Genomic DNA, 23,682 nt, shown 5'->3' on the forward strand with positions numbered 1-23,682 from the left:
CACAAATGCTTACCCTTAAATAAATGCGCTTATATTTTTTGTCAAAGAGGGTTTCTTGTTATTGTTTTCAAGTTTATTTAGGTATGTATTTACTTAAAAAGTATGTAAACTTTTTGTTGCTTTCATAACGTCCGTTGTTGCCATGACGTCTATTGTTGCTGCAGCAAATACGAGTGGTGGCGTTGTCGGTGATGTCGATGATGTCGATGATGGATGCAACATTAAATTGGTTGTAACAAGGTCATTCCTTGTATTGGTTTATTGCTCATGCGCATGTGTCGCGCAGCTGCAATCATGACCTGTTGTCCGTTATGCGTTTTCGGCTTGTCGAGTCGTTGCTTATGGAGCTACAGAGTTAGACTCTGCCGCTGCCCCTGCGGCTCACAGTGCAAGCATTTTTTGTTGGCGGTGTTGGTGATGTTCACACAGTTATTCCACGTACTCTGAGTATTTGTCTGCTGGTTGGCTGTTACTGTTACTGTTGTCTGTCTGCGCCGCCATTCACTTTCTACCGCGCTTATCTTCGGAGCGACAACAATACGAACAACAGTGCAATCATTAATATCTACGTTCATTGATTTGAAGTTGTTCGGTTTGCATTGTGAGTAGAATTTTCTTTTTCGGGTTTACCAGTGTCATTCGTCGGAGGGTGTTGTTGCGACATGTTGCGTGTAAGCGTTTAAATCGAAGGCTGGTAAGAGTGAAACTTTGGAATGCCCATACTTTTCTGGTTTCTCTTTCGTCTGCTTTCGTTCGATAATTCCGTCGATAAGAGGCACATAAATGAGACCTTTAAACTCGTTCAACGCGTCTGTGGACAAGTACAGTATGTGTAAACATACTTAAAGATAATTATGTATAAAGAGAGGTGCGAATCAACGAAAAATTTGATAAGATAACTTTTGCGAGCTTCCACACAGTCCTGAAAAGATAAGATTACCGAAACTTAACTCATTATTTTAGACATTCGCGCGTCGATAGAAATAGAAGCTTAGAAATGTAGTATCGTCTGCGTATACACTGTGTTTTAGAAAGTTAAATGTGAGAATTGCAGAAATATTTAAATACAATAAGAGAAATATGTGTTGCTGAATTGCTGTCAATGCTTTTATGAACATTTGCAAATTATTTGCTTTATCGAAGCATATCATTTTGTTCCTGTTAATTAATTTCGGACACTTCAATCTAAATCTTGGTGCAATCCATTCAGAGAAGCTGGTAACAATGTCATAAACGTTTCAAATGTTGCAAAATAAATGTTTCTGCCCATAAAACTATGAAATAAGGAATAGTTCCTAAGCAATTGAAAAAGAAATGAAGGAATTAAAAAAACAACTATAAAATACTCGCAAAGGAACTTTTTACACATGGTTGCTTTTACAAAAACAAAACTTATGTATAAGTTCGATACAATTAAGTGTGGTATGCTTTAGTACTCAAAATGGTAGCTACTTCTAAAAGTTATGGTACAATAAAATTAAGTTATTTTCTGCTATAAATTCAACTAGCGTCCAGGATTGATGTGACATTAAAGTAGATATTTTAGTATGAGATTTTAAATTGTTTTAAAATGTTGCAATTGTTAAATTGGATTTAGGGAATACCTCCTTCTTCACGAGTATTTGTTAACGGCCGCAACGGGAAAATCGAATAACGACCAATTGTCAATACTTTGCCGAATGGGTTGGTGCGTGAGTACCATTTGGGAGTGCATATGTTCGAATCTCCGTGCATGAAACAGCAAAATGATAGAAAAAGGTAGGCAATAGCAAACCTTCGAGTGTATTTCTCCCCTGAAAAAAAGATTTATTTGATTTAGTCATGTAGCTTGGTGGAAAAAAATTGCAAAGGGTGCCTTCAATTCGCCACTTTTCTGCTCGCTATGTTTGGGCTCTGGTCGCTTGAGCAAATCGAGCAAGATTCTTTGCTGATACCGGGCAAGTTTCATAAGACTGCGATTATACAGGGACATTTTTGTTGCTTCAACTTTGCATTCTCTTTTGATGTAGCGTGTCGTGTTCACGCACGTCAGCAACGTTGCTTGCAATTGTTTAATTTTTAATCCGCACTCAACTACAACTTTGAGAAGAACGAAAACACAAAGGGTATTGGCAAGCATCATAACTAACGAGTTGAAGCAACAAATGTTTCTCTGTATGAACGCGGTCTTACTAATACTCATCAAGTGCTTCCAAACAAATATAATTTTTGAGAGCTCTGTTCCAGCGCTACCAACATATGCTTGTTCATCGCCTAATTGTCCATAGTACGTACTTATATAAATACATACATATGCGTATAGTTGAAAGAGAACAAAACCCACTCTCAGCATCAAAATATAAATCAAGAAAAATATGATCTGAGTTTGTAGTAAGTTTAACAAGTAATTGAAAGATTAAACCAAGAGATTTGACGTCAACTGCGACTTAATGTATCACTTCTGTTTCCGTTTTTATGTACTTATGTATATGTAAGCGCAAAGAATAAAGTTTTGGAAACCTGATCACCAAGAGCGTAAGGCGCAATAAATAGATTGTTTTATGGTATTTTGAAAATCCGATGGAAGAGCTTATTTCATATTGTTCGCAGATAGCTCTGGTGGGAATACAACGCTTCGTGTGTCACTAAGCCAGTAGGCGAACAATGAATAAGCTTGTTTAACAGACGCACAATACGATGTGAGTAGTAACGAACGTTGCCTACCATCCATACGTGCAAACACACTTAAACACATTCACACGTTTCTATGTGCAAAATAATGTTAGGAGACTGTTTAGCGATATGTGCACCTCTTGATGCATTCGCCTGCACGTGCATGTACAAATGAGTGTTTACCATAAGTAAGCCGACCCTTGGTATTTAACGCGTTTCGTGCGTTGAATGTGATTCTTTTGTTGCGAAACGGCAATTTGAGATTTTGCAGCATCGTCGAAAGTGGGGAATCATATATGAATGTGGAGGAATAGGAAGTGCAGGAGTTGGCTTACCTTCCCGCCTGCCACCTCCAGTGCACAACGCATTTCATACTTCGTAGACTCGTAATCAGCGACGCAGTAGAAGTCATAACCGCAGCCGTGTGGTAATTTCGTTTTAAAGTTTTGCGCCTGCGTCGTGCAACGAATGGATATTGGTTCAGCTGCATGCTTTTATAAAGCGGGACAATGTTCACCTAGTTGCTCGTGGCTGACGCCTATCGATTTAAGTTTGTGTATTAATGCTGTTGACCCAAATAACTAGCGCAGTTTGCGTTGTAAGAAACTTATAAATTAAGCTGTCACCTGAAGATTGCGGAAATTCATAGCCCAGAAAAAAGTTGTCTATATGTCTGTCTATGAATCTTTATTTGCTACTAGTACCATTTTCACGTGCCCTATTTTACAATATTTCTGCTGCATAACCGAATATCCATTGTGAATCTGAACAAACTAAGCTAAAGTTTAATCTCCTCTTTTTCCCTAGGAGTTAACTGCAACCTGTCACGTCTTAGATTTCGTTTCACTTTAAAAACTACTTACCGCCAAAAATAAATCAATGTTGATAACGAAGCGCACATATTTATGTAAAACAACTGCATTTCTGCTGTATCTTATACCTGCCAATTACAATTGCGCTGCAAGTGCATGCCGAATACCAGTCTGGATGCCTATCGACGCAACTACATATACTTACACACATACATATGTATATAAGTGCCAGCCGAATGCGCGGTTATTGAGTCAGTGAGAGACTTTTATGTGGTAAATGAAGGGCCATCCATCGGTTGGTATTTCAAGAAATTTAAGCAACACTGCCAGTCGCAATGTCACCGCTTTTACATTTAATAGTAGAGAGTTATGATTTCAATGATCCGAAAAAATTAAAAAATATTTGGAAAGGATTGGAAAATAACCGGAGGACGTCAAGCAATACGATTGTGGGAGGAATTCCACGAAATTTGGCTATTTAGCAGGTTTCAGTGATTGATACAATTGCTTAGATTTACGCCTGCAAATTTGTTGCCAGTTCAGCCGCTTGCAGATCCCTTAGTGGTCGCGCTATGATGTGGTAACCGATCAATGCTCGCTCTGCAGGTGGCACTCAGTTCACTCCTAAATTCTGTATTTTTGTATACGTATATATTGATGTACAGTATTTCCTCGATATTCGATGCTTATGAGAGGGAAGTGCTTATATGAAAATTCCGCTTAAAAGTTTTGGCTCTGCATTCATATATTCAAATTATCTGTTATAAGGTGCTTTTACTAAGTTAAATAAATTTCTATTGAAAATAAATAGTGTATATGCAACAAATTTCAAGTGCACAGAGGTAGAGATAAAAAATTTTATATACTGAGTTTTGGTTCAATCATTGGGCTCTACATATTTATACTGTGTACGAATTCATTTGTTAATAGTTTTAAAATAGCTTATAATTTTCGACGGAATACTCATTACAGAGAGGCCGAAATGGTACTGCCCAATATTATCAATGTCAACCATTCATTTATTTGTAGGGATAAGTGCCAAATTAAATTGCAGTGCTAAGTGGGAGATTCTTTTATCGTGATGTCTTGTGATATTAGAATAGTTTACAGTTTCTTACAGTTTTTTAGTGCTTATAAGCGGGTAATACTGTATATGTATAATATGTATGTTCATTAGACCGGGGCTACTTGTGTGGAATATAATTTTTCGATACCGCGCCGTCGAAATTAGGATTCCTTTTTTAGAACATAAAAAAAATTATTTTAAAACGAATTCCGAGGCTCCGAAATTTTTCTCTTATGGAGCATGTTTGGTTTATGTAGAGAGAAATCTGAAAAAAGTGCAATCACTTAAATAAAATTATCTGTTAATGGCCAATGTTAACAGAATTTACTAACCGGATTCCTGGTTAGAAGTTTTTTATTGATGTGACGAGAATTTTTAACAAAGCAAAAAAAAATACTGAACATATCAATACGAAAATTAGGTTACCTCCAGTTTCCTTCTTGGACTTTCGGTATACAAAAATTTCACGATGTATAGAAAATTGAAGGTGGTAACTTCTAAAAACCGCTACTTTGTTCTTGGTGAATTTGATAATTGAGTGACGTCTGTATGGAAAGTAAATAAACCTTTGTTCATAAGCAATTTTTTGTGAATATTCTCCTCCTAGGGCGAGAGAGCGGGTAGAGTTTGGCGGGCCAGATAAGCCATTTAACTTAAACTCAAGCGAAATTTGCATGAAACACTTTCCGGATAACCATTATCGAAATCTTTCTTAGTACTACCTGCTAAGCAGGTACCTAGTTTCTTGTGCTTGCGAGTTTCCACTTCTTTTCACTTACTCTTACCCTTGCTCTTCTTTGCATTTGTTTATTTTCTGTACTGACTTCATGATCCTTGGGCTCAATCTTCTATTTTACAATTCTTGCATAAATATCAGCATAAACAAATGTATTTACCTAAATTTTCTTTCTTGGACGTCAAAATATGATCTCTTACGATTGCAATAACTCTTAGTTTATCTAAATTGAATAATAAATGTAGAATTTAAAGCACTTAAGTAAAAATACTTGCAACAAGTTTCCATACAAATTTATGAGAGTAATAACAATCTTGCACATATGCATGGTGAAAAGATTTTTGTGTTGTGGCCAATATCAGACCGTTATCCGGCTCTAAGCAAATTTGACAGAATCGGCCGTTGGGCTGACGTAGCAAGGGCAACGAATCGGTTTCTTTACGAAAAAAAGAGAGGTTGTCTGTAAAGTCGGTTTACTGACGATAGTTTAACGTGACAACGTCGTAAGAAAATACTGATGTAATGGTTGCAATTTTCAAAACAAAATTTTGATTTTATTTGTTTGATAGATATTTTGTATGGATATGGAGGAGGAGGTAAATGGATCCCAATGAAATAGGTCAAGTTACATTTACACAAACGTGAAAAATGACGAAACATTTATCAAATTCATGAAAGGTATTTTCAATTTCGATTGTGCATCAGACGTTAATAAGTCAACAACACTAAGAGGCAACATCATCGATTTGCCTTTGTCAAGACACATTACACTCGAAACACCACCTTCCATTTCCTACTTTTCGTATCATCGTACTATTCTCAACAGAGAAATGATTCATTACCATGCACACAGGAAGAAGGCATATGCAAATACAAATATGTGAATTTATATACATATGCGCATACACATACATATATATGCTCACTCAGGTAGGAGAGAGCCAGATGTCGAACGTTGCCGAACGCGGAAGCCGATTGTGCCTCGTTCCGCGCTCTCGCTTGCAGTTCAAGCAAGATAACGACGCATGAGCAAGATAACGACGAATGAACAAGATAAAGACGCATTTTTTGGTGCGTGCAGCCGGCTACATCGAATTATAAGACGTTATCACGTCAATACTAAGAATGCGTTTGTGATATATGAAAAAAATTAACACAATGTCCCTTCAATGCCGTCTGAACAACGACTGATTGGACGAGTACGTGAATACATCTGAAATGATCGTCCTTTGATGTGGCAGCCGAAGTTCCCCTCACACTTTTGTTTTTCGCCATATTGTTAATGGCCAAACCTAGTAATCTATCTTGATGCATATGCATATTTCGCTGCATTAGAAAATTTTATTTTGCGCCATATTAATTCACAACAATAATAATTTATTCAGCAATGCATTCAATTTCTTTGAGATACATTTTCTTGCAATTTATGGACAACGTGGGTGCGCTTTTGTGTTCGTACAAGATCAAAATTTCATGCCTAAGAAAGAAATCAATTTTTGTTTTTAATTTTGTCAAAAATTATTCAATTCGGTTGGGTAACATTGGAAAGTCAAGGGCCTCTAGTGATTTGAAAGGAAATTTAAGATTGACCTCTATATTTACATATCATTGCATTAGGATCTCAAAAACGAAACTTGGCGGAATCTTACAAACTTCGTATTTTCTGATTTCATATTTGAGGTGGCAAAATTATTTTCGAAATTCATTTTAGACATACCTACATATGTATATAGTAGATAATATTTTATTACACAGCCGCCCAGACCTAATGTGCACTTACATTTGCGTATATAAATATGTATCTGTATCGCTGAAGGAATTTCATTGGAGTCAATAAAAACTGACGTCGTTTATGCTCCCGGCCGACTGAAAGCATGACTATGAGTGACGACGACGACGACGCAGGCTGTGGGAGTTGATTTATAATCCAAATTTGTTGTTGTACAGTAACTTATCGCATTGCTGGCGCTACCCGGTGGCCATTGATCGTCGGCTGGCGGTGATGGTTTTATCTGAATGGCTTTTGAAAAATTGTTGACAAAGAAATGGCTTAGTTATTTATGAGTCCGACTCTGCGTGTATATGTTTCCTGATGGATTCTCATTTGCACTTTCATTTTGGCATTTTTACTCTCTTAACTTGCATTTCACCTTTCTGCCATTCCAAATTTTCCTTTCATTTACAGCTATGACTTCGACATTGATTAATGACGCCTTAGCTATAAATTACAGCATGGCATTGGCAAGCAATAAAAAATGATCAACAACGAAAACAATCATATCACAATTTTTCGTTGACCTTCGAAATTACATACACAATTATTAAAAATCAAATGACATAATTCTAATGGTTACAAGAAATTACCACGCGAGCGTGAATTTTTACTTAAATTCAACAGCAGCTTAATTTTTGAATAAGAAAATCCCTGTAAGAAATTTCATAGCCGACCACTAAAATATCTAACTTTTGGTTCATTCATTACGGTAAACTTTTAATTGGCTTCAGAATAATGCTCAGTCAAATACAGTAAACATATTTTCTTTATGAATATTTTTTTATTTATGTGGAAGCTGTTTTACAAATATATTCGCTTACAACAAAAAAACCAAGACCAGACCATGCAACTCCTCAGCAAAGTCGGTCGCTGAGTTCGAAATCCAAATGACTCTTTTCTGTCATGTAGCTTTCGACACATCGTCAAATAACGGGTTTTGATTAAAGAAAAACGGTAGCTCATACAATAGATAATCCATCCTCATATATAGAGAATCCGTTAACCGATCAAAATAAGTGATATATAAAATGAAAGAATTTAAATTTTCTATCTTTTGTTTATACTTCATTTTTCAAGTTTAAAAAGAAGGGTTTTTGTTGTTAATACACATGGGCTGAAAAGGCACCAGTTTTATTGCATTCACCTCTTTTTCAGTTAGTACTAACCTTAAAAAGACAGCTGTTAAAATTTCACGATATTCTATTCATTAGTTGGTGAGTTATCGTGCTAAGAATGACTTCTGTTATTTTCAATAGAAATAATCAAATAGAATTTCATGTTTTAATTTTACACTGTTTCTTGATGGAAAAAATACCGTTCAAGCGAAACAATGTTTTGAAAAGTGTTATGGGTCCAACAGAAACAACAATAAAACGATTGTTTACTGACTTCAAACATGGTCGTAGAGACACGGACGATGCACAAAGTAGTGAATGCCCAAAAGAGCCGGTAACACCAGAAAACATAAAAAAAATCCACAAAATCGTTTTGAATTATCGAAAAGTCAAGTTGCTTGAGTTAGCAGACATCGTAAAGATCCCAAAGGAACGCGTTGGCTTTATATTGCATAATCAGTGCACTATGAGAAAGCTCTATTCAAAGTGAATTTCACGCTTGCTTACTTTCAAGACAAGTCAATCCCTCATCCACCGTATTCGTCAGATTTGGAACCCAGCGACTACTGGCCACATATTGATAAGTTTTGACTATTTATGTATTTATTTTTATAATAACACATATAATATGTGCCAGGCCGTAGAGTGAGAGGGAAAATTCAAAAGTGATTAATTTAAAAAAATATATTTATACAAAATTTCGGTTAAATGAGGTCACTATGTAATGCCCTCTCAAATTGCATCTTTAAAAAATCTTTTTGTTTTATGTAACCTAAAAACAAATATGTACGTTATTGAAGTTTTAAGCTTCAGAGAAAAAAATACAAATGCATTTTTATTTCATTGTAACCTTGTTGTGTTACTATTACTTCTACTTTTCCATCCTCGTTCTGTACAACTTGAAAAGGGAAAGAGTGAGTGAGAGAAAAACCGCTGAAAGTAAACTTAGAAATGTTGATATTTGCACAGATGTGTTAATGCAATTAGCAATCGTTAGGTCCGATAGAGTGCCTACAAAATATTTTACGAGGGTTGTATTTCATATTGCGCCCAATAATGAAGTCATGAAATCATTAGGTGCCAAATCAGGGCTGTAATTGGGATATTGCCACATAACGGTTTTGAATTGCATTTGGTAGGTATATTGTCTGTTAGGTGTCCATGCGATGAGACTTGGGTTTGCTTCAAGTCCATTCAGCAGAAGCTGTCTGGGGGACGAGGTGGAATCATCTCAGCACCGTCTTCTCAGCTGCCCTGTTCTCGTTAGGCAAAGATTTAGACGTCTGGGCTTCCATTTATTCGCCACATCTGCCTATATTGCGGGTCTAAATATCACACACCTGCTGAAATTCATCAGTAGCTTAAAGCGGTTAATACGAACTTAATTAGCCACTGTTGGTCGTCATCCCCCAATCCAAAGCCCCTTATTTTTTACACCTGTTTCGTTCCTTTCCTTAAGCTTTCCTAGTTAGTTACTGTAAATCGAATATGCCAAAATGAGGGTTTTATACATTTTTAAAATTTCATATGCAGAAACATAAACAGTTGTTGGTTACACAAATGTATGATATGTCAACAGATGCCCCACTACTATAAATTCTGCCTGCTTGTTATGTTGCTTATAAAAATTTACGAAGATGAAGATCAAAATATAACAAATTTTTATGTAGGTTTACTGAATCTTTTTATTACCTAAACAAATTTGATAACTTAAGTGCGGCATACATTACTTTGTTATCCAATTAGCAACGATAAACTTTACGAGTGTGTCCCACGCATACATACATACATATTAATGTGAAAAAAGTTTAAATTAAAAAAAAAAAGTATATTTTTTTCTAACGAAATTACTTCGTTTTCATGATTTCGTAACTTAAAAAAATTATATAGGCCACATTTTGTTAATTCATCAATTATTGAGATTTCGATAATTTCTATCCCAAATAAAATATAAAATACCATCGTATATGAGTGATGAGTATTCGTGGTTTAAAGTTTATCAGATGAATGCTAAATATTTGCAGCTAAAAAATCTACATATTTACCTTTTTACCTTTATTGATACAAATCTTGGTCTATATTATCTACAATTCTCTGAAAAAATTAGAAGTGCAGTTTTTTTATTATTTAAAAATTAAGATCTGATTTTTGTGAATTTTAAATTCGTGTGAAAAAAATCTGTTAACATCACTGTATTAAGAAAAACATGTTTTAAGAGATAATTTTGAGTACTAGCATAATTGGAATTTTTCCTATTTGAAATTAAGAATTATAATCTGGCAAGGCATGTAGAGGAAAGTGGAGTGAGAAAGTTGTCATGAAGAATATAAGAATATCCGTCTTGTACAATACGAGTACACGTAGATATATACATTTATATACATTATAAAATTTCGACGTGCATACATACATACAAAAATACAATAAGTAGTTGTACGCTAGATACATACAGATATTGCCTTTTATTTTATTTGCCTGCATTCTATGGTTGTAGGATACTATGAAGTTTTGAATGTTAATATAAATGGCTGAATAGTAGACAGAATATTGATATTGATAACTCTGAAATGTTTGGCGTGCATTAGTTTTTCCAATTTACAGTAATGTTAATTTATCTGACGAATGTTTGTGTGTGAGAACTGGAATTGAATGTGGGTGATTAATAACGCTTCCAGCTAACAGAATTGTTATCCACGAGAAATGCGTCTTGATCTCGAAATAAATTAGCATTTAATTAATTCACATAGAATGTCTATGTATGTAAGTTGTTGCAAGCGTTGCCCCAAGTGTGAGCAGATGTTGTTTCCACTAAGATACGCCTTTTAAAATTCTTTGTCTTAATAAACATCTACACATATCATCTTGACCTTAAATCGAAATGAATAGTAAAAACAAAAAAGACATCTTTAGGAACTTACAATTAATACCTAATAGAGGGTCTTTCAAGTTTGAAAGTTTTTTCAACAGCTGTCACAGTTCAATGGCGTTTCTTTTGACAGGTGTTAAGCAGAAAATGTACATTTCTTGAACTGAATTCGGTTTCGCTGGGGAACCGTATGCAAATATTTTCGACACTTGTACTTACGCTTACAGTCCAAGGGCTATCGGGGCACTATCGAGATATTTTAACTTCGACGTTATGTGGTTTCAGTAAGACGGTGCAACGTACCGAATACCCAACGAAGCTGTGCAACGGTACTTCTAGCGTACGTTTTTATCATTTGAATGATGCGGGTAATCTGTTGTAGCCAATTGTATTGAATCTATTTGGAAAAAAAATTCAGAAGAGCGTGTCTTGTTTTGTATTTAGAAAGAAATTACATTAATTTATTTAAGAAAAGGGCGGAGATCTTTAACCACAACTAAATTGGTTTGTTTACATATGATTCTACAATAACTTTTCCAATCCTTCACTCAAAGTCCGTAGTAGCAAAGAAGGAGTTTCAAGCAAAAGCTGTGCACACCTACGGTGACCATCCGTACTGTTTTTCAAATGTATCTCCTGTGTAATTTTTCAAAATAGAAAAACTTCAAAACGTACATTTTTTCTAAGCGTAAAATTTACGGCGGCAACCCTTTACTGATCAAAATATAAAAAAGGTATCGATAATTGTTACCATTCCTATTGAACATATAATTTTTGTAATGGCATTTTCGTGAGTCTTGAGCAGTGATTGATTATCGAACAAAATGTTTGAAGTTGCGAAAAAATCGCTTGATCTTTGATTATTTTGTTTGCTCATGCTGAATTTTTTCCACATAAAAAAATGTAATAGGCTATAAAACTGCACATCCCACATTTCTAAAAACTGTTATTAAAAAGCTTGAAATTCTGATAAGGCTTGAATGGTTTTTTATTTTTTGTTTAGAACTTGAAATGTGGTTTTTTTCCTTTTTTTGTTATAAAATCATTGGGTAAAAATTGATCAAATTGTTGAGGTGCTATTATTTTGCCGAACGTTGTGAATGCACTAATTCCGCTCTCAGTATACAAAATGTCATAAAGTTTTTATTGTAAACCAGAAAGAAATGTAGGCGGCGCCACCAGAAAATGGTTTAATAAAAGTATACGAGTATCCCTTGCATGTTTTTGTACTGATACCGAGGTTTCTTTATCTAACCCACACTTTTTTTGAGAAAACCTCAACTTTTTTTTATTTAAAAGAAGTGTAATTATTTTTGGTAGAAGTATTATAAAGGGTTTTTCAATAAGGGCGGGTAGATGTTGAAATGGAATAAAATGGCGTTTGCTGTATGGCACGTAGCGCCGTCCTGCTGGAACCACATGCCGTCTAAGAAATTGGAAGGGCCACCACGTCTACCGAAAAATGGGCGTAATGCGCGCAACGTTTGCGTTAATGAACACTCATTGTGATAATATAGTTTTATCATTTGCACGTGCTGTTCAATCGTGTTACTTGCCATGATGATTTGGCATAAACAACTGTATAATAAACAAAAGATTTGACAGATGTCACCAAAACAAAATGGCTGCCACAGGGCGCCAAAATCGACCCGCGCCAATTGAAAAACCCTTTATAATATTTGAGATCGTTATTGGCGATAAAAATGGCGGAAAATAAAGCCAGGATAAAATTCTAGTTAATGTTGTTTTGGTTAAATGTTGATTACCTTCACAAAAAAGTTGACTATGGAAGCGGAAATCGAATTACTTTGCGTTTCATTTAAATATTTGGCACAGTGTGCAGTTTGTGTTTCGGATTTGCGCTCTTCTTCTGCATGGACAAAAACTGCAAGCTTTTCCTATGTCTAGCTTCTTATTTCGAACACACTTGAAGCCTAGCTTTTATTCGATGGCATCATTATTGACGTTGCCAAGCTCCTTCACTTACTTTGATGGCATCCATATATATATTTTTTCTCTTCCGGAAAGTGAGCTGGCAGCCCCTTGGATGCCATTGGAATGCCAATAATTGTCGAGTACTTGCGATTCATGTAAACGACTGACAGCAGTTCTACCGATCATACATATACATATGCACGTATGTAGTTACATGTATACATGTGTATATATGATTAATGTGTACTCTTTCTTAGCTGTTTTTGTACTGATTTTGTTGAGTTGTGAGCAGAATACCAAAACAAAAATTATGTCCACCACATTTTGCATTATAAATTAGAAGTCGGCACACACCAGTACCAGTACACAAACCATTTAGTTTTTGTTGTATACAGGTTTGAAGTTTCATAATTTTTAACACGTGGCTTACACTGATCATCCATATACTTATAAATAGGCTAAGTCAAATACAGTCGAACTTCCATATCTCGAACTAAATCGAGTGGCAATAGAGTTTCAGAAAGCAATTCAATTTTAGTTCGATAACTCAAACTTCCCTAACTCGAATAAGAAGAGCGAAAATTGTTCTTCAAAATGCTTCTCTAAGCCAAATTAAGTATGATATGTGAACGATATGAAGTGTTGCCAACTTCACACTGCTTGTATCTGTAAAATAGCTCATGACATCAACGTCAAAATTGTTTTAATATATTGTTTATAAGCTATCAAAAGCATTTGCGTCTCAGTTTTGTTGAATTTTTTTTTTCTGTGATGGAATTCAAACGTAATAGTGTGATTGCGTTATATTTGGCTGGAAAATCACAACCAGCCATTGTTCGTGAGCTCAGTCACCTCAAAGTGAATAAAATGTTTGTGTATCGCACTATAAAACGTTACAATGATACTGGTAGCATTGCAAAACGCTATGGAGGTAGACTAAAAACAACCCCAACAACGCCAAAAATGGTTCGGAAAGTGAAGGCTCGACTTGAACGAAATCCACGTCGAAGTGGAAGAAAAATGGCCAAAGAACTGAAAAATGAGCTCAAGGTCAAGGATTACAAGTTTACCCCAGCAAAAAACAGTTCGGTGCGAAAGAGCAAAGGAGGGGTCGCGCTTGCACGAACGCGGCGAATTTCCTAACATTGTGTTTTCTGATGAAAAAAATTTCCCAATTGAGCAGTTCATAAACACTCAAAACGATCGTGTTTACCTGACCGAACGCTCATACGAGAATTTGAGCCTACGTATGGCCACTCGAAGAAATTTTCCATCGCAAGTAATGGTTTGGGCCGCAGTGACCGCTGATGGACGCTCTCCAATCGTTTTTATCGAGCCTGGTGTCAAAGTGAATGCGACTTATTATCGGGAAAATGTTTTAGAAGCTGCTTTGAAGCCGTGGACACGCAAACATTTCGGTCGTAGACCATGGACGTTCCAACAGGACTCGGCACCGCCTCATAAAGCTCGTGTGAACCATCTGGTCCATTTTTGAGAGCAAGGTGAGGACTAAAAAATATACCAGTATGGATGCGCTGGAAAAAGCGATTATACGAGAATGGGCCAAAATACCTCAAGATCACATTCGTGCAGCATGCAACTCATTTTTTGACCGTTTGAACGTTATAATCAAGGCAAAAGGTGGTCATATCGAGCTAAAGTGAATATACCTACATATGTTAAAATTGTAATCTTTTTTGAACAATTATGTCTTTGAAATCAAAAAGGTTATGGTGTTTTGAATAGGTAACACTGCATATCGTTCACCCTCTAATTATGGTATACTTTTGTGCTTCGAAGCTCTTGTTCGGGGAAGTACTAATGTATTTGTAAAGCGAATGCCTTTCTTCTTTTTCATGTTTCTTCTTCATATTACGTTTGCTAATCATTTTGAATAACATCTTCGTAGACTATAGTCTGTTTATAATGGCTTCAAAGCGTGGTTAAGTGATTGTATGTTGAAGAAAAATGTTAGCTAATAAAATAAATCGAAAGTGGAAGAAAGAATAAAGAAGTGGCATCCCAGCTAGTACGGTTTCCACAACTAAAAAAAAGTAAGAATCAATAATAGTGTTGGTCGAGTGTTGTAAGCGAATGGAGAAAGTAATGTTTAAAGTGTGGACAAAGCTGTCTTCGAATTGTTTACAGCAGCTTAAAATCAAACATGCCAATATCCGGGGCAATATTAAATCAATAACATATCAAAAGCTTGGAATATTGACGTTGGTAGCCACACAACCGTCCACTGCTTCAAAAAGCCTGGTTTTGGTCTTGGTGTTCCGCTTGTGACGAAGAGGTCGACATACCTTTAATTTTCTTAAATGAGTGAGAAGATAAGCAAATTATGAATGCTGATTACGAGGCGGGTCTAAGGGTCAATAAAATAACTTCCAATGCTTCTCTGCAGGACTACTTGGAGTCGGATAATGAGGTTTGTGTAGTCGGTTTTCCCACAGCTGACGACACCATTGAGCACAATAGCATTAACTCAGTAGATTCGAATTCGAGCGGAATGGGAAGTGATGACGAAAGTTCAGTGTATTAAACTAATCGCCAGCCCTCTAATGACTTTGTCAGAGATTACTTCAGAACTTTGAATTTATATTTGCAAACGAATGAAACTACCATTGATGGCCACTATAAGGCTTTAAATAAGTTACAATGTATTTTTACTGAACACTCCAAAGCCACTAATTTCTTATTATTTGCATTCATTGTAACCGAATATGTTTATTATTTAAGTTTAAGTAGGCTCTTGAAAAAATATGGATATTCCATAACTAGACATCTTCATAAGTCGAACATTTCCATTGGAGAATGCTGATTCGAGTTGTCGAAGTTTGACAGTATATGCATGTGTGCGTGTGAGGATGGATATATATATTATATATGTATGCGTCATGTGCATTTCTCTTGAACACCAAGCACTTCGTTAGCAGATCTTACCATACGGGCGATCGAAATTCCACAAATAGTACTCACATAAATGCCTGTTTTAATTTTTCATTCGTTCGTCCAATGTACTGGGCCGCACCTCAATTCTAAGGCGCCAACGATGAGCGTGAATTGGCCAATGCCACCAAATAGTTGTTTGGGGTGCGTCGCCTTGGCACTCAATTGGAAGGGAACTAATGCGTATGACTGATTCCAGTGTTTTAATCAAAGTTGTGTGTTTATATTGTTGCTACTTCCATTCCACTTCCATTTCCATCACGCGTGCTGGTGGTGGTGAGTCACCGCTTCCATATAGCCTTAAAAGTGAGACTGAGTGCGGAAAAAGCACTGCAAAAGCAAATTGGCGACAATGTGTACCTTCAAAGTAAAATAAAAGGCCACTTTTCGCTAGCCAGACCGCGTTCTCGCTGAAATTTAGTTGTGTTGGCTAAATTTAGAACGGTGAGCGCTTGTTGCGGTGTTAGTGGATGGCAATAAAGCTGTCTTTGCACATGTCTTGCTCTGGTTCTGCTATGCTTTCCATGTTCATTGTGCGTTATGCTTTATGCAACTTTATCATGTTTCGCCCCTGCGATGTGACCGTAATATGTTAAGCGACTTATTGTCGTTGCAATTTGGGCTTCGGTGCCACCAAGCAACCGTGGGGCGGCTTTGAATATTTGTGTGCTTCAAGTTCCAAAGAACAACAACATGCGCACTAATGGATAAGTAGTTCGGAAGGTGATCTCCAATTGCACATCGATAGTGTGGTGACCCTATTCATTTGATAACCAATCGGAAGGAGATAATTTAGTTGAGTTCAAGGAATAATAGTATGTAGCTGTAACAGTAATAGTTCGTCCAGCCCTGCCAGCATGGTGTAGCCACCGGTTGCTATCGTCTCTCATCTGCCGGTAGGCCCACGAAACATATTGTTACCTTGCCCGGAAAATGTTTAATATATCGGGGTTAATTCTGGATAGGCGGCAGTTTTGAAAGGTGGTCAGATGGTCAGTGCAGTTAAAGAGCTATACGGATACGGATGCGGTAAAACTTCAAGCGGAGTTTTAGGCGAGTTATTAAGGGTAGAAGAAACCTGTCGTTCTCTTGAAGGAATACAACACCCCGCCTATTTGCCAATTCTAGTTGCTTACGGTCGATCTCCTGCTTTAATGGGCTCAGTTGTCGACAGTAGGCATAGGAGATGATTCTCTTTTAACTCCAGCAAATATACAGCAAAGTCTTCATAGCCGCTTACAGCGATTTCACCAAGACCTTTTTTCGGCTGTTGTTCTCGTAAGGGTACAATTTTTATAACCACTTTAAGTCCGCTTCGAATTCGTTATGATTTAGCAAAATATCGCAGCCATCAATTCTATCCAGCTTATTCTTGACACCAGACTTTACAAATTATTTCAAACTGTTTTCCGAATAATCTTCAGCCCCTTGACAACCTGTGTATCCGAATAAAATCGGAAACTTACATATAAGACAAATATCCAGGGAAATATACGAACGTTATTTTTAGAGATCAGAGGTTGTGAGTAGTCTGTAAATATTTGAATGACGGGCATCGTAGACGATCGAGCAGGATCTTCACAACCATAAAAGATAGATACATTTAGAAACAATATACTTGCGTAGAATTTATATCAATTTTCGTGTCTTGTGGACTATTTTTATATGTAAAGTTTTATTTTATGGTTAAAAAGATTTCCCTATATTCAACATTGAAATTCTATAAATTTGATGTTTAATTTTTTTTTCGAATTCCTTTCAGATTACGTATAATTCGAGAATGATTAGAACGCTGGCGAGCATTTGTAGAGCACTTAAAACTACATATTTGGAAAATTACTGCGAAAGCTTAGAATTAAAATAAATCGTCGAAAATGGAGAAGGCAACTCTAGTTCATCAACAATATCAACAAAAATTGCAAACGCAAGATGCAGCCGGCAATGCGAATCTAAGCAGAACTAAAAATGAAAACGAAATAGAAATGGAAAATGAACACAAACCCGAAAAAGAAGGCAAACGCCAAAGTACTGATACTAGTAAAAATTGCGGCGATGAAAATACGAAAATAATAAGACCAATAGAAACAATAATGCCACCAATTACCGCAACAGCCACTGTAGAGGTAATCGAAATAGCACCAAAAGCGGCGGAAACGGTGGCTAACAGTAACGAAGAGACTGAAAACGCGGCCATGGTGGGCGCTGATGCGACGAAGATGAGCTCAGCGACACCTCCAGACACAAATTCACACACAAACACAAAAACAAAAGCAACAACAGCAATACCAAACAATTTAGCACATGCAACAACTACAGACGAAAGCAAAACTATATCCAATTACAAGTTGAGAGAATTCGTGGTACCATCCATACCCAACGCCAAGGCGGGCAGCACGAACGTGACAAGTGGGGGTGGTGCAAGCAGTGGGACTGGTACCAGTGCCAAAAAGAAACGTAATAAAGTCTTAAAAAAACGCGAAGAAAATGAAACACGCAGGAATGATAACAAAAAAACGGCGGGTACCAATAATATCGACAGAGGTGCAACCAACGGAGTTCGAAGCCAAGGTAACGCCATCTCAGTCGGTTCGTCAAATAATGATACCGTCAGCGCCGCAGCCAACATGAAAACATCTGTATCAATGACGTCACTGCCACCCGATGACGAAAAGTCGGAGAGTCGTGACGTAATTAGAGCGAAGCTAAGAGTCGAACGTCCTTACAACAGCTTAAAGGTAAGTGAAGATATGTGCAACAAAGGTTTATAATTATGTAAATACATTTGCATTGTGTATGTATGTATGCATGTATTCAACAGGTATGTGACAAAATGATAAGCCCACCTCAATAATAGCTGCTCAGTACACCTAAAACAAACGTTTCACTTTATTATATATCATATATATACAAGGTGAAGTCCAAAATAAACAAGACTGAGCTAAAATAGAAACGACAGGAGCTTTGTTCTGATAACTTCGAGTTTATTTATTCAAAATAGTCCCCTCTGGCCCGATACACTGTTTTGCGCGATCTAAAAGCGTTCGAAAGGGTTTCAGGTCATTGACCGAAATGTCCTTTTGGATGGCATCTACGGACGCTAAACGTTTTCTTTTCATGGCCAAAATAAATTTTCCGAAAAGGCAGAAATCACAGGGAGCCATATCAGGCGAATACCGAGAGTGATTGATGGTTAAAATGCGATTTCTAGTCAAAAAAGCAGTCACAAGAGTGGATCGATGAAATGGTGCATTATCATGCAATAAGCGCCAGCTTCCTCCTTCGCGGTTCATTTTTGATAAATTTACGAACAATTTCGATGGAGTTTTCGGTGATTACTGATTTTTGGCGGCCAATTTATGTCCTCACAACCATCTCTGATACGTGTAAACCCCTCATGAACTCTGGCACGAGATGGACAATCATCGCCCTAAACTTTTTTCATCAATTCATTTGATTCGTTAAACGTTTTACCCATTTTAAAACAAATTTTCATACTAGCTCTTTGTTCGAAACTCATTTTTGTACCGATGACACAAACATACTGACACTTTAGACGCAATAACTTCGCTTCCACTGAACCGAATGTCACCAAGCTTTCACTGGATGTCAGCACCAACGCCCGAACTCATTAAAAAGATGAGGCCATCAAAAACATTTTTATGACACCAGAAAGGATGCCGCCTATAGAGCCACGCTACGATCGGGCGCAACGCGAGCCATGTGGGATCGCTACAGAGAGCTAAAAAGGAAGAGAGACGTATTATCCGAAAGAAGAAACGAGAGGCCGAATTAGTGAGTGTGAAGAGCTTGAGATGCTGGCCAACAGGAACAACGCCCGATAATTCTACCAGAAAGTTCAGCGGCTTACAGAAGGTTTTAAGACCGGGGCGTTTCCCTGTAAGAACAAAGACGGCGAAGTGGTGACTGACATCCAGAGCAATCTTAAATTATGGAGGGAACACTTCTCGAACCTGTTAAACAGTGATAGTTGCGCATGTCATAGAGAATGTGAAGATCCCGATACCCCAATCGCCGACGACGGAATTGATGTTCCGCTACCTGACCATGACCAGGTGAGAATAGTGATAACGCGGCTAAAGAACAATAAAGCCGCGGGCGCCGACGGACTGCCGGCTGAGCTGTTCAAACATGGCGGCGAGGAGCTGGTAAGGTGCATGCATCAGCTTCTATGCAAAATATGGTAGGATGAAAGCATGCCTACCGATTAGAATTTAAGTGTGCTCTGCCCAATCCATAAGAAGGGCGATCCGCGGGATTAGTCTTCTAAATATCGCCTATAAGGCTCTAGCGAGCGTATTGTGTGAAAGGTTGAAGCCCACCATCCACCAACTGATTTGACCTTATCAGTGTGGCTTTGGACTTGGACAGTCTACCATCGACGAAATATTTACAATACGCACAATCTTGGACAAGAGAAAGGAGAATCGACACACACCATCGTTTCGTCGATTTCAAAGCTGCATTCGACAGTACGGAAAGGAGTTACTTGAATGCCACGATGTCTGAATTTGGTATCCCCACAAAATTAATACGGCTATGCAAGATGACGTCAGAATTGAGAAGGACCTCTCCGATCCGTTTGATACCAAACGAGGTTTCAGACAGGGTGACTCGCGAATGGGTGTGGTGGTAAACGAAGTACCTCCTGTCTTCAAACAAACAGTCGGCGCACTCGCATATCAGCACCCACGTCACTGTAGACAGTTATAATTTCGAGCTTGTAAAAGACTTCGTTTATTTAGGAACCAGCATTAACACCGATAATAATGTCAGCCTTGAAATCCAACGTAGAATCTCTCTTGCTAACAAGTGCTATTTTGGACTAAGTAGGCAATTGAGCAGTAAAGTCCTCTCTCGACGAACAAAACTAACACTCTACAAGGCTCTCATTATGCCCGTCCTAACGTATGGCGCAGAAGCTTGGACGATGACAATATCCGATGAAGCGACGCTTGGAGTGTTCGAGAGAAAGATTCTGCGTAAGATTTTTGGACCTTTGCACGCACGTTGGCAAGGTCGAATATCGCAGGCGATGGAACGATGAGCTGTATGAGCTTTACGACCACTTAGACATAGCGCAGCGAATAAAGATCCAGCGGCTACGTTGGCTGGGTCATTTCGTCCGAATGGATACAAACGCTCCGGCTTTGAAAGTATTCGATGCGGTACCAGCTGGTGGTAGCAAAGGAAGAGGGCGGCCTCCTCTGCGTTGGAAAGATCAGGTGGAGAAGGGCTTGGCTTCACTTGGTGTGTCCAATTGGCGCCGGTTAGCACGAGAAAGAAACGACAATTATTCAAAATTTTTGGAGTAATTTCTTTTGCCTTATAATGGAATAACTTTTGCGAGTGGCAACTTTAAACTTTATGCTTGCTGCCCATGGAAAGTGACCAAATCCATCATTACGAGTCTTTAGGTTTTTATAAATCGCTGCCTGAGGAACATCTTCCGTATTTTTTGGCGCAAAACAATTTCGAACTCGGATCTACTAAAAAAGGTGCAAATGAAGCCAGTCGAAATGCTCAAAAACGTCAAAAATGGAGATGGATTGGGCAGAATCTATGCAAAAACGATGCAGGCATTGCACCAAAGGCATTGGAGTGGAACCCTCTCAGGAATGTTGGTTGTAAGCCTAGTAGACCAAGGGAAACGTGGAGGCGAACAGTTGAAAGGGAAGCTGGAAGCATCGGAAAGAGCTGGAATCATTTGAAGTACATTGCCAAAAATCGCACTAGATGGCGCATAGACGTGGTCTGTGCCCTATGTTCCACCAATGATTAAGGACCTGGAGAAGACTGTTTCTTATAGTTCAGCAACTCAATGTTTCAAATTAAACACCAAGTTTGTAATAGAGAAACAACAGATGCTTTTAATACCCTTTCAATTGCTTTTGATCGCGATTTCTCTCATTTGAACAAGCCGATCATAAATAAAAAAATGTATCCCATCTGCTTGTACTGATCAAATATTCAGGTAGTCTTACCATTTATTCCGGCGCCTTATATGCCTTTGGGAATGTTTGGATCTGAGATGATGTTGTAGACGTTTAAGATACATAGATATAATCATAAATCTAAATCTTATTGCAATCTAAATGTTATTTTTAATTATAATTAAAATTATTATAACCGCGTCATTTAAGATAAACTTTCTGAACCGCATAACATCTTCAGAACCAATTGGACCAATGCAGAAGTCCATCTCATCTTCTGCAAGCTTCTACCTTTTGACCTGATTAAGAAGAAGGTAAGAAATATACCTCTGTATTTACAGACCACTGCCTCTTAAGCAGTATCCTAACTGGCAGCCCGTCAGGCTCCTAACGTTACAGTTACTTAACGAAGAATCGTTTGCTAGATTGAATGCAGTTTGGCAGTACTCCATCTGAGCAATCTAAATAGCTGGCAGAAGTAATCAATAATATTTCGAACGGAATTTAATAAAGAGCCTTTAAATACTTATTTATTTAAAGTCAAAAAAGCAAAGTTCTTACAGACTTAGTGCTAATGTAAATTAATAAGTGAAAAAACTAGGACTAAAATACAACTTGTTCAATAAATTCGACTGTATTAAAGACTGAAAGACATTCATCAAAAAATGCAATGGATTTTTCGAAATTGAAAAATCCAACGAAATGGAATTCGAGACCTCATTAAATTCGTAGAGAGTCTGAGCAATAGGTGCATTGCACTCGAAATTGACTTCAAATATCTTGAGATAAAAAGGCTAAAAGTTTCGTAAAGTTCTCTTCGGCATAAGAAAATTATATATTTCTATATGTTTTAAATAAAAGTAATAAAAAATATTGAAAATGCCAAAAATTGTGCTGCAATTAAAATACCGTAATATTTCTCAATCGCCGGTTTTTAAGCTTTCTCAAATGGCTATTTAGGTTTTATTTGCAATTGTAAAATATGTAAAGTCAAATTTGTCCCGCAGTTTATACGCAAGGCCTGATACGAAACGGCTGAAGACACCAGCAAAGCAGTGTGCGATGCAGCAACCGATTGACAAGTTGAAATTCTTCTATCGATTTGCATTGGGATACTGAGCGGTTAGTGGCACACTGGCACGCAGCTAAGTCACTCTTTGCTACCCGTCGCACTGGAAATCTGTTAATGCCAAGTGGGAGGGTTGAGTTGTGAGGGAAGTATGAGGAAACCAGAGAAGGTTGCATTTGAAATCAGCAAAGATATTAATTAATAGTTGGTTGTTTGTTTGTTAGGTGATGGCATTAAGGAAACACATAAGACCATCCCGAATAACTGTTTTGCAACTTGGAATATTACGAACCACGTAGCACCTTGCCTTCCTTCTGGCATCTGTGAACGGTTGCTGCGGCTATGCGTAAGAGCTGAGCCCGCTTTTCAATCATCATTCACTGGATATATGCTGATATACATACATATATTACCTAGCTGTACATGTTTTCAAGCCTGTATCTCGCTAGCTAAATATCTTCGCCGGGAATCTTGTTTTCGTGCGCACTTTGTTGTTTTGCAAATTATGCAATGTGCCATTTTTCGTCATTCTCCTTGCTATCTGCCATTGCAACGTGGCAGAGTTGTATTGACGCCACATTTGATGCTGCGTTCGTTCGACATTGTGACGTGAAAATTAGGAATTTCCTATTCTGTATCTGTAAGTAGCGAACGCAAAAAAGAAAAAAATAAAAGCCAAGAAAAACAACTATTCATTAGCAAGTGCTCACTGCAATCGCCTTGGACATTTGTGACTAATGTTAAAAGTAACAAA

At 37.5% G+C, this 23,682-nt stretch overlaps 1 protein-coding gene across 4 annotated transcripts in view; it reads left to right on the plus strand.

Annotated features, from left to right (window-relative positions):
- The window catches only part of LOC129241255 (klarsicht protein), a 194,147-nt gene that overhangs the window by 26,302 nt on the left and 144,163 nt on the right, over positions 1–23,682 (plus strand). For 3 of the 4 annotated variants that reach the window (XM_054877494.1, XM_054877496.1, XM_054877493.1), the window contains one exon: positions 17,671–18,643. In XM_054877494.1, the coding sequence (XP_054733469.1) occupies positions 17,783–18,643 (861 nt within the window). In that variant the 5' untranslated portion in view covers positions 17,671–17,782. The remainder of the gene's footprint in view (positions 1–17,670; positions 18,644–23,682) is intronic. The other variant, XM_054877492.1, reaches the window with a different exon arrangement.

Source organism: Anastrepha obliqua, chromosome 3 (assembly GCF_027943255.1).
Source record: "Anastrepha obliqua isolate idAnaObli1 chromosome 3, idAnaObli1_1.0, whole genome shotgun sequence".
In the NCBI taxonomy this organism is placed as follows: Eukaryota; Metazoa; Arthropoda; class Insecta; order Diptera; family Tephritidae; genus Anastrepha; species Anastrepha obliqua.